Source organism: Cervus elaphus, chromosome 17, assembly GCF_910594005.1.
Source record: "Cervus elaphus chromosome 17, mCerEla1.1, whole genome shotgun sequence".
NCBI classification, from domain to species: Eukaryota; Metazoa; Chordata; class Mammalia; order Artiodactyla; family Cervidae; genus Cervus; species Cervus elaphus.
This window is the reverse complement of record NC_057831.1, coordinates 57203111-57216106: the sequence shown is the minus strand read 5'-3', so window position 1 is coordinate 57216106 and position 12996 is coordinate 57203111. Positions and strand designations below refer to the sequence as shown.

The following is a 12996-nucleotide window of genomic DNA, read 5'->3' as shown; positions in this document are numbered from 1 at the left end:
GTGGTCTTCCTCCCTAAAACTTATAACTCCAGTTTAATCATGAGAAAAGTATCAGACAAATCCCAACTGAGTAAGACATTCTGCAAAATACCTAACCACTACTCCCCAAACTGCCAAGGTCATCAAAAACAAGGGAAGTCTGAGAAACTGTCACAGCCTAGAGGAGCCTAAGGATATATGATGATTAAATGTAATTGGTATCCTAGGTGGGATCCTGTAACAGAAAAAGAACTTTAGGTATTTAGACATTAAGGAAATCTGAACAAAGTATGGTCTTTAGTTAATAATAATGTATCATATTGGTTCACAGTAATGGATACACCATATTCTAACATCTTAATAACCTTTAGGGAAATAATAGGGAAAACTGGGTGTGGGATATATAGGAACTCACTACATTATCTCTTGTAATTTTCCTGTAAATCTGAAAGTATTATAAAAATATAAACTTTAGTTTTTTAAAAATGCGGTTTCATTTTACTTACTATTTTTGAGCAAGTTACTTAACCTTTCTGTGCCTCACTGGCCTTATCTCTCCAGTTAGAATGACAAATAGTGGCAATCTAACTCAGATATCTGTGAAGACTAAATGATGTAATATAGCACTAAAACGCTTAGAACAGTGTCTCACAGATATTAAAGACCCAGTCAGTATTGGCCATTATTTTATTGGGATATTTAGAAAATATAGTAGTATTTTCTATATAGTGACTAAAAACTAGTCTGATATAAAAAATGTTAAACTCTTAACTTTATAAACAAGGTTGAAATAATGAAAATTTCTCTGCTATGTAAAAATTCCGTAATTTCAAAGTCGGCCAATCAAATACAGTGTAAACTGTGTTTCTGTTACGGTCCCATGACGAGTTATCATGTAAACCTGGCTGGCCCTGGTGAAAATTCATCTTGAGTTACAGTCATAGAAACCTACTGCTCACACAAAAGGTCACAATTCTGCTACTCAGGGCCTAAAATTCCTCAAGGTGAAAAAATCAAAGTTTGTATTTTAATAACAAAGTAACGACACTGGAGAGAAAGTGGCTAAGCTATAGACACAAGATCAGTTAAAAGATAAGAAACTTTTAAATCACTTAGGTGAGAGACAGCAGAAATTACCGTAAGTTGAAGAGTCAGGCAGGTTTAAATACAAGTGATGAAACGTGTATCATATGTATTCCCCCATCATGTCATGTCAGTCTATGGTATACTGAAATAACCTGTTTGCTATATATTTTATTGCAAATACTATATAAGGAAAAGAACTATTCCCAAGTTATATACAAAATCTGATGAATGTCAGTGTAGCTTCTTTTGACATTAACAGTGATAGTTTTTGATTTGTTTACAGTAGAAGGGCAACCACCTAGAGAGACTGGTCACTTAACCAAAAGGCTGGCGGCAAATAAATGTATCCTCATGATGAAGATCAAGGACTTAGATGGAGGGCTGAAGGAGGATATGAAAATTAGATACATTTAATCTGTAAAAAAACGGAAAAGTAAAGGTACACATACAAATGACATTTCTAAAGTCTAAACTGATTTTTACTTTTTTTGCAGTAAGATGTTGGGATAAAAATTTTTGACACATTTCCTCTCATATCTAAAAATCGAAGCCATTTTAAGTACATTTTATTTTTGAAATAATATTTTAGAAAGAGTTTGATCACTGCAGATGTGAACTGTTTATTCCCTTATTATTTACTTTTTCAATCTTCTCTATTAGCATTTTAAAAACAACTACATTCATTTTAAATTTTAGAAAATATAATTTTCTGATTTTTATAACTCCTACAAATAAAAACAGCAATTACATATTCTTGAACTATGCACACAGCAATCTCAGCACCCCCCAAAAAGCAATCTTTTTCTGTCATAATGAATAGCCCTTCAAGACGAGATTTTAATGTGGATACTAAAGAACAGAGTAACTTAATTTCAGGAATCATTAGCTTTGCAAACTACCTTTGCTATAAGGAAGTACATGACAGTGACCCATGTGTGTAACATAAGATTATATACATGTATATAAATTTTATACTCCCTCACATATGTGTAATCTCTCCAGGCAGTAGACACATGCTAAGATTTTTATAACTTATGCTGGTAAATGAACGAACCCTTTTTTTCCTCTAATTTTGTTAAAATATTCTTGAAACATTATATTGATTTTCAAATGCAAAGATGATTACTCTTTGGTTTCTCACAAAAATGGTAAATCCTGAACCTTTTACTAAATAAATTATTCCTTTTACGGCAACAAGTATCCAAAGAAAACACAAAACAATGAAACCATATTAATTCAAATGATCTCCATATGAAAATTATCAGTGGGTTCTATTCTCTTAATATAATGCTAAATCATGAACTAATTAAATTTTTAAAAATTAAATATACTAGTTACCTATGTAAAGATATTCCCCTCTCTCCATTACACAAATGAGCATAGATGACTGGTCTATACTTGTTATTATTCCAACACCACAGTTCAGAATTCCATATTCTGAAGATTAGAAGAGAAGGTGGTAAATATCCCCAAGGAAGAGATACTTGGATATATGAACTCATTTTGTCTCCACCTCTTATGATGCCCATATTAATAATAACCAACATACAAATTACAAGTGTTATCAAAACCTGCAGGGAAATTTTAAAAGAAAAAGGATCCAGTAATTAATCTAGAAAAATAAGCCTTTAAATATTTTTAAGTGAAGATGAATCAGAAGAGTGACTTTCAGGCTCTAACTTATTTCTTAAGATGTGATAGGAGTTTAAACTGATTAAGAAGAAAATTCATTTCAAAAGCAAAGTCTGGCTCCATGGGTGAAGATGGATAAAGTCATATGAATTTAACCAATTTTTAATTTTCAAACTCATTTCCCCTTCTTTTTGCCCCTTTTCTACCAGCTGACCACATCTAGCTCCACTGTGTTCCCTTATACTCTCCTGAAAGAACGTCCTTCATTTCCCTAAACAGCACAGTTTTCACTGAAGTGAAGGTAACAGGAATTAGTAGCTGTCATCTCAGAAAGAGACGTGCTACTGTATATTCTCTGTATCAGTCAAGAGGGCTGCAACGTGGGACAAAGAGAAATAACCATAAGAAAAATATTACTGACAACCACAATGGTGTAAATAAAAATTACTGGCAGCTACAATGTGCATCTCCTTGTAAAACCTTTCACCTTCAATTAAAATTAAAAAACGTCTACAATCTGTTGCAAACTGAAATGTCATAAAATTTTCTGTACTACAGAAATGTCTCCTATAGTTTTGCTGTAAGACTATAGAAGGCACATGAATGAAGCAAACTCCAAGGCATGATGCATAAAACTGCTACCGTACATTATTTTCAAGGCAGAGCCGGATCTATATATGGAACACAAGATATTTCAAAATGAAAGCTATTTGTTGTCTTTATAATTTTCCAGAATTAAAATCAATATTAGAACATTTAAAAAAATCCCAGTAAAAGTACCACACATACATACCATTATATATATATATGTGTAATCACAGATTTTAAACCAAATACTAAATTATTTTAAACAGTATAGAGAATATCCCCCCACACCCCATTTCTAACAGTAAAAAAAATAATCAACCTGCATGAACTGGAATCAGATTCATTTTCTTCTTCACTAGTGCCATCATCCACTTCTGGTCTATCCAGCCAATGTGCACCGCCACAATCTTCTGCTGTAAACTCAAATGCAGGGACTTCAGAGGTGGATGCCATTGGCCAAGAAGGTGAATTCTGAAAATCCAGTTGGCTGGACCTTCGGTAACCAATTGAAGCCAAAGGCAATTGCAGGCTACATGGATCTAAAAACTTTCTCCCACCGTTTGCTCCGGTCTGTCCTCGATTCCAAAATTCTCCCTGCTGGCTGTCAACTGTAGAATTAGGAGATGATGCTTGATGGCTAAACCACCTCCATCTGATTTTCAAAATCTGCTTCACATCAAACTCTTTACGAGAACCAGACATCCTCAGAGAAACCAAGTGATCGTCTAGGCAACGGGCAAAAAGCACTGCACACAGATCTGTGCATCCGACCAAGACAAGAGAAGTATATGCCCTGCTGTACACAATAAACAAATTGAAAGGAAAATAAATCACATTCACATATATATCTACATTTACTTTTATACCAATATATCAGATTATAAAGAACAAAGGACAATGAAAAAAAGATGACACACGGTGGAACATTCCGTTCAATCAGAGCAAACTCTCACCCACCTATCCTGAAGCAGCTAGACTTTCTCCTGCTCTCCTTTCCCTTACTGACCATTAGCTCTCACAAACACTGACAGCATTCATTAAAGTCCTTTTAAATGCAGAACACCACCCCCTTTTTCTTAAGCCACAAATGACAGAGGCAGAAAGCACTATCCCTTGCAGTGTCTGTCTCTGCTGCTTAGGATGTTAACTCTTTTATTGCTGAAACAAGAAATGTATTCCACGGCATTTTCCTTTGTACTTAAAAATCACTGTAAAACTAAAATATTTCTGTTTTTATATTAAGTTCCTAAGTGAAATTTCACAATCACTTTTTTAGAAAGCATTTCTGAATTAGATGAGTTACAGTGATGTTGAAGCTGTACTCTGGATGGGGGTGAGAAAGGAGGAGAAATACAAAGGTGGGGCTCCCGTTCACTGCTCTCCACTTCTATCTTCTCCCTTAGGGAAAGGAGGGTGTTTCATTAATATAGTACGGTACTGGGTAAGACTTCATTCGAGCAAAGAATATTGAGAAGACTAAAGAGAAAGAAAAAGTTTGGAAACTACAAAGGATCAAGATATGACAGTACTTACTCTTTTTCAAATAAATAACCTGAAGTCAGTATGGCTCTATAATTATGACTGAGCCATTCTGATTTAGTACAGTAGACAAATTTCTATGACACTACTTAGCAAAAGGAAAATGTGGCTCAAGAAAGATACCTAGGACTGGGATAGGATTATTTCCTGGGTGTACAAATACCCTAATGGTACCCTCTGTTGTTGACAAAACAAAGTAATGGTCTGAACATGGTTATAGCTAAGGCACATTGATAAAGCAAATAAAAATCTATCAAATACAATCAAGTTTTAAAATACTGAATGGTAACTGTGAGCAAGACACTCTAGAAGGCATTGTGGGGGACACAGATACATACATCTTTGTTCTTACCCTCAAAAATAATTAAACTGAGTTACCAAAACAAAAAATGACAAGTTAAATATAAGAAACACTATAATGCTGCAGTATTAACATTTTGTTACCTACAAATACAGTATTTGAGCTTTCAGGGTGCTCAGTATCTAATGTTATGTCAAATGACCCCTCCAAAGAAAAAGGCTGCTTTGGAGGCTTACAAAATATTGTGAGGCATATACCTTAACCTTACACAGCTCTTTAGGAGCATAAAAATTATTCAGAGACATAAAAATGAGAGGCACGAAAAGCCATATACAATTCTGTGCCAAATATTGTACAACAAACCTTAAATACTGTATAAGAAAGAGAAAGGAGATATCAGCATGGTGTGGAGCGCTATGGGTCAGTCTGATTAGGGAGAAGGCTCCTAAGAATGGGAAGAAGTTGCGTAGGCAGAATGATGAAAGGTTTTATCAAGGAAGAAATGTATCAATAAAAGCATGAAGTGAGCATACTGACAAAGAAAGAGGGGGAGCCGTCGGTTTGATCAGCCAACCAGACATTCCTAGTTAATTTTAAGGAGTCGTAAGAGACAAAGCTGCATGCATAAGATGACACAAGATGACGCCCTGAGCACACAGCCCAAGTGTAAAGGCTGGCAGGCAGTGTTAAGTGGGCTGCTGAATAGGGCAGTGCTTTTGGAAAGTTAATTTGGCAGGAGTGCGCAGCACGCGTTCCAGTGTGAAATGATCCTCTTCCCTCTTCGTCACCTCTGCCGGACTCCTCCTATCCACAACCTTCCATCTCCACTCTACCTATCCAACCTTGTTTCTATTTTCCAACGTGGACACACCGCTTCAGAGTCTACATTATGGTGCTTCCTCTTCCACACGCTGTTTGTGTCCCAATTTCTCTAGTTTTGGAAATCCACTCATCCTTCAAGGTTTATCACTGGCACTGCTGCCCCTTAGAAAGGCTTCTCCAACTACTCTAGCCTTATGGTTCTCAACAAGAGTAGCACCAACCCCTCTGCTCCCACACCCCGAAAGTACGGGGCACGGATTTTTAGTTGTTGGAATGACCAAAGAGGTCACTGAGTGGGCAGGGGCCAGAGATGGTAAATATCTCTGAACAGACCCACACAATGAAGAAATGCCACTGGTATAGACCCACAGAGAAAGGCCACTGCAGTAGTTCATGATGATCTTACCATCGCTGTCTTCATGCAAATAAATATAATATTTACCAAGCATTTATATGTTTAAGGCACCACAAGAGGTAGACAAATAACAAAGATCCTTCTTTTAAGGGGGCTATTTATTGTGGCAGAGAAAAGAATAATTAAATGAACATTACAAATAAAGAATTTATCTTAATAAATATAACTTATATAAATAAAATTTTAAATTGGATTCAATCTGTCAATATGAGAACACTTACCAGAGAGTCCATTTACAATGTGCCAGCTCCAATCACTAATTTTAACTGTTTTGCTGTTTGGTTGACTGGTTGAAGCCTGAACACAAGAATGGACTTTAAAGGCCATTGAGATGCCAGACATTTCTCAATATGTGATAGAGAAGAAATCCAAAGACGTGAATGTTAAAATGTTGAACCACGCCTCCAGTCCCAAGAGGGGCCAAAGACCCTTGTCACAGAGGAATTGAGAAATGCATTAAATAAATAACCTCTTGAGTAGAGAAGCTCTTCTGAGTAGGCTAGAGATGCAGGTGGGAGATTAGCCCCTGAAACAGGCTTTCTGATTAAAGGGAAACTAGGATCTTCGGTCAGAGAAGGCATTGGCACCCCACTCCAGTCCTCTTGCCTGGAAAATCCCATGGACAAAGGAGCCTGGCGGGCTGCAGTCCATGGGGTGCTAAGAGTCGGATACGACTGAGCGACTTCACTTTCACGCATTGGAGAAGGAAATGGCAACCCACTCCAGTGTTCTTGCCTGGAGAATCCCAGGGACGGGGGAGCCTGGTGGGCTGCCGTCTATGGGGTCTGAGAGTCAGACACGACTGAAGTGACTTAGCAGCAGCAGGATCTTCGGTTGGCAAAGGCCAAGCAGCAGTTTTTAACCACTATTGTAATAATCATGGGTTTAGTTACATAAATACATACATATGCATGTATATATAACGCCCTGCCCCCTCCTTCTACATCAGCAGGCTCACGCTGCATGCTTTTCTTCACTGAGATACTTATTTTGTAGATCTTCCCCACTCATTCTTCCTGGTAATCAATGTTGACAGCTTGGTGTATAGCCTTTCACATCTTTCTCCATAGTTATAAAATTCATATCCAAACTTACATACATATATGTAGGAGTTTTTATGATTTTGTTTTATAAAAGAGATCATATTGTATATGTATTTTTGGCATTTTGCTTTTCTCACCAAAATTATATACATGGAAATGTAAACTAATCATGACCTTTTTAATAGTTGCATAACATTTCATAACTGTAAAACGCAATTTATTAAACTATTTCCTTGCTAGTGGGCATGCAGATTGATTTTACGCTTGTTTTATGCTATTAAATTAATTTTGAAATAAAAATCCTTGTAAGACTTTTGTTATCTATGGAATTTATTCACAGAAGTGGAATTGCTGGGTTGAAAGTATGTCTATTTTAAGTTCGAAAAGATAGTTAACTTTCATAAAATTCATATTTTCAAAACTAAAGTGAGGGTATCCTTCTTATTTTCACAGGCCCACTAGTCAACAGTAAGTATTATCAGTCAGTTCAGTTCAGTTGCTCAGTCGTGTCCGACTCTTTGCAACCCCATGGACTGCAGCACGCCAGGCCTCCCTGTCCATCACCAACTCCTGGAGTTTACCCAAACTCATCTCCACTGAGTTGGTGATGCCATCTAACCATCTCATCCTCTGTCGTTCCCTTCTCCTCCCACCCCCAATCTTTCACAGCATCAGGGTCTTTTCCAATGAGTCAGCTCTTTGCATTAGGTGGCCAAAGTATTGGAGTTTCAGCTTCAACATCAGTCCTTCCAATGAACATTCAGGACTGATTTCCTTTAGGATGGACTGGTTGGATCTCCTTGCAGTCCAAGGGACTCTCAAGAGTCTTCTCCAACACCACAGTTCAAAAGCATCAGTTCTTCGGCACTCAGCTTTCTTTACAGTTCAACTCTCACATTCATACATGACCACTGGAAAAACCATAGCCTTGACTAGACGGACCTTTGTTGGCAAAGTAATGTCTCTGCTTTTTAATATGCTGTCTAGGTTGGTGATAGCTTTTCTTCCAAGAAGCAAGTATCTTTTAACTTCATGGCTGCAGTCACCATCTGCAGTGATTTCGGAGCCCCCCAAAATAAAGTCTGCCACTGTTTCCCCATCAATTTGCCATGAAGTGATGGGACTGGATGCCATGATCTTAGTTTTCTAAATGCTGAGCTTTAAGCCCACTTTTTCACTCTCCTCTTTCACTTTCATCAAGAGGCTCTTTAGTTTTTCTTCACTTTCTGCCATAAGGGTGGTGTCATCTGCATATCTGAGGTTACTGATATTTCTCCTGGCAATCTTGATTCCAGCTTGTGCTTCATCCAGCCCAGCATTTCGCACGATGTACTCTGCATATAAGTTAAATAAGTAGGGTGAGAATATACAGCCTTGACGTACTCCTTTTCCTATTTGGAACCAGTCTGTTGTTCCATGTCCAGTTCTAACTGTTGCTTCCTGACCTGCATACAGATTTCTCAGGAGGCAGGTCAGGTGGTCTGGTATTCCCATCTTTTCCAGAATTTTCCAGTTTGTTGTGAAACTGTCCATCCACACAGTCAAAGGCTTTGGCATAGTCAATAAAGCCGAAGTAGATGTTTTTCTGGAACTCTCTTGCTTTTTCGATGATCCAGCGGATGTTGGCAATTTGATCTCTGGTTCCTCTGCCTTTTCTAAATCCAGCTTGAGCATCTGGAAGTTCACAGTTCACGTATTGTTGAAGCCTGGCTTGGAGAATTTTGAGCATTACTTTGCTAGCGTGTGAGACGAGTGCAATTGTGCAGTAGTCATATTTCCAGTATGAGCCCTCTATTACCAACATCATTTTGATATAAACCACCTTCTTCCCACTGAATTGAGGTATTTTTGTTAAGAACTTTAGCAATTCAGGATGATAATTCTGTTCCACTATTTGTCTATTTTTATGCCAATATTATAGTGTTTTAATTCCAGTACATTTATAAAATGTTAAATATCTGTTAAAGTTCCCATCTCCACATATATTCTTATACAATAATTTTTAAACTAATTTTGAGTATGTACTCTTCCATATATACTTCAATATTACTCAATCCTCTCAAAAAAACTTCAACCCTATTAAGATTCTAATTTAAATTTGTGTATTAACTTTAAGATGACTGGCATTTTATCGTATCAAGGCTTCACATCAAAGCATACATGTTTTGTTTTTTTTTTTAGTTTATGCTCAATAAGGTTTTTAAATATTTTATCTATAGACTCTGTGCCTTATTAAAATTTTTATTATGTTCTTTTCTCATTTTCTCACTGTTGTAAATGCATTTTTTCCTAGCATTTCCACATGGTTGTTGCCATTATAGTAAAAATATTGAGTACATTTATCTTATATCCAGTCATTTTCATACTCCCTCATTAGCTATGATATTTTAAAAATTAGTATTCATTTCTTTTTAAGTTAGAGGTAACTTTGGGACATCTAGATGGAGATGTTAGATAGCTGGAAAAATGTTCCTGGAACTCGGTTCCAAGCTCCAAAGAACTCTACCAGATAAAGGCACCAAAGGACACCAAGAAGGAATAACCAATGAAGCAGAGGAACATTGCAGGGTCTGGTGTTAGGCAAGTCAAGGAACACAGGTGTTTCAAGGCAAAAGGCATGGTCACTATGTCAAATAAGAGGTCAGGTACCATGTGCGAAGAAAAATGTCCATAGAATTGGCAACATAAAAATTTTGCCAAATCAAGATAGAAACAGTTTCAGTAAAGGGTTGGGGACAAAAGCCAGATTGTGATGGGTTGAAGAGTTAATGGTAGATGAGAAATAAGAGACAGCATGTACAGAGAACACCTTCAGAAAATTCTGCTCCATGGTGAGGCTGTGGAACGAGATAATGGCTAGAAGAATTGAGAGGAATCAAGGTAATGGATCTATTTTGTCTACATATTTGTTGATTTTAAATATATGGAACATATTAGAATGATGAGAATGATCCAACAGGAAGGTGAGACTGATCATTGTAGGTGGGAGCACTGGAGCAAAAAAAGGGATGATAAAAGATAAAAGAAAAAGGGATGGTACCTAAGCACAGTGGACGGCTTGGACAGTCACTGTAGGTGCGATAATTCCTCTACCGTAAGACTGTGACTTTCTAAATGCATCGGTTATTTTAAAAGGAAAGAAAAGACATGCACTAAGCCGTCTATTCAAGTTGAAAATCCCTCTAAAAGAAGGAGTCATGAAATAATAAAGATTAGAGGAGAAACTAAAGAATTAAGAAATAAAAAGAATTAGAGACCTAGCTCTAAAAATCTCTTCCCTTCTAGCAAGTTTAATCAAAGAAAAATTAGAGCTTAGAGGACAACATGACCATTAAAATAAAATATTTAAAATAAAAGATCTAATTCTGTTATTTTATTTCTTAGTTCTTTAGTTTCTCCTCTCATAATCGATACAAGAAAATTTTTAAGTGTCAAATTGAATAAGGGTAATGATGACAAATGTAGAGAATTTAGGTAAGCAAAGTTGGAAAATCCTCCTCAAAGACAGAGTTTGCTGGAAAATCCTTCATAGCTAGGTCTCTAACAATTTCTGCCTAAGCTTAAGCCTGGGTATGTATTTTGGGGAAAAAATCTTCACTTTAACAACATCTATTAAAGATTATCTATTGATAAAGTAGCTTGCTATAGTCACCATGATAGAAAAGGGTCTATAGAACTACTTCCCAGTGTTAACACTGAATTCTTGGGCCAAATATTTTCCTTATGAAAAATATGTAATGTAGTAAACTTAAGCATTAATGTTTTCATGGCATGGAATTCAGAGTTTATTTAGATAACACTTTTTCTTCTGTCCCAGTGACTTTTACTATACAATATCATATTGTTTCACTCAAAAATTTATGCAATTCTGATGAGAAGTACTTCTTGGAATAATTACTGATGAAAGATCAATACATACTAAAAGTCATTACACTGTTAAATTATCAAAATGGTTTGCAAGGGTTACACATAAAAATTAGATCCATCATCACTATCTCCTTGACCCTCTTCCTTTTTTTAATAGCACTTGTCACCATCAGGCATATTAGATGTTTATTCCCTTGTTACTTTTATGCTCATGACAAATTAGCTGCAGTAGAACTTTGGCTCACAGCTGTACCTAGCACTTAGAACAGTATCTGAAAGACAGATGCTGAATAAATATTTCTCTAATGAATGAATGAATCCAGTAGCTAGAAGAGCAATAATAAAAGACATATACTTGAAAAGTACACTTCTGGAATTATAAAATAAACTTAAGAATTGAATGTTAAAAAGAACATTAGAAAACATTTACTGCTGGTGAGAAAACCTCTTTAGTATTTTTTCAACTTAGGAAAATTCACAACATATTACTCTAAGAATTTCTTTTTTTCTATTTTGTTCTTTGGGTATAAAAATTTTTATCACTTTGACATCTATTGGCTAAACAACAAACGTCTTTTAAGATTGACATAACATTTTTTTCAAATTGATTATCAAATTACATTCCGTAACTCTTTCTTGTTTTAACAACTTTGCTTCACTTAAACTTGGGATACAAAGGGTCACACACTGTTTAAAATAGATGTGTCAATTATGAATACATTTTTCAAAATGTAATTAAGGAATCCACATGCAACTTCTGCTTCAAAACTGCTCAAATGTTAAGTTTGTGAATATAAAAGATGAAGTTATTCAATATGACAATAGCAACACTGAGATGTCATTAAGATAGACTGCTGATGAGCTCACTGCAACAGTGTGGCTTTCAAAGCTATGGCTTCACTCAGCAATTCAAATTACAGCCATCCAGTAACTGGTTTATATGGGTAATCACTATTATACAAACCTCTTTGCACATGGAGTTTTCACAAACAACAGTGTCTGTTTTATGAGTAATCAATTTTAATGAATCTATTCCTATTGTTTCAATATATACTAAATATACATATGTCATAAAACATATATATGGTACATGTTTTATATACCAGTAATATATAAGGCATAAAACACATCAGGAACTAATTCACTGTCCTAACTCAGCCGCACTTCACCTCCCCAGTTTTCCTCTCAACTAAAATAAGTTACAACGTAAGATTTCAAAGAAACTTTTAAAGTTTGGTAATTCTAGGATACTTTTAAAACTGTCAAATTAAGTCTTTTATCGGAATTTGGCTTATTTTAACAATTTGAAGACATTTAATTTCACTAAAATTTTAAAATGTATGATAGAAGAAAATGTTCATTAAGTACCTAGATCAGGAAAGATGTGAGATTTAACTTTAATTCCAGAAATATATCAGATACTCTGTACCTCTTTTCCAAACTCATAAAAGCAAACATTATAAAGGTAAAAAAGAATCCTGTAATTATATAAACTCAATAAATTGTGCTATATGTAGAAAGAACTCAAAGATGAGAAAATAGACCGTAAAATCCATCAGGGCAGGGGTCACTATACTCCTAACAACTTGTATAGTGCACAACATTCAAACATTTCCTGAATTTAGATCAAAGAATAAATGACTAAATTAATGGCACAGACCTTCATCTGAAAGGTCTTAAAATACAGCAGAAGAGGGTTTTGAATGAAACCTTTACTAATTATC

The 12996-nt window shown here is 35.7% G+C and overlaps 1 protein-coding gene across 5 annotated transcripts in view; it reads right to left on the bottom strand.

The window, feature by feature from the left end:
* The window catches only part of KLHL5 (kelch like family member 5), an 82780-nt gene that overhangs the window by 56992 nt on the left and 12792 nt on the right, over positions 1-12996 (bottom strand). For 2 of the 5 annotated variants that reach the window (XM_043870991.1, XM_043870989.1), the window contains exons 2-3: positions 3605-4081; positions 2404-2502 (exon numbers count right to left, since the gene is read on the bottom strand). The exons of 2 other annotated variants lie outside the window; for them this stretch is intronic. In XM_043870991.1, the coding sequence (XP_043726926.1) occupies positions 2404-2502; positions 3605-3987 (482 nt within the window). In that variant the 5' untranslated portion in view covers positions 3988-4081. The remainder of the gene's footprint in view (positions 1-2403; positions 2503-3604; positions 4082-12996) is intronic. One more of the 5 variants, XM_043870990.1, reaches the window with a different exon arrangement.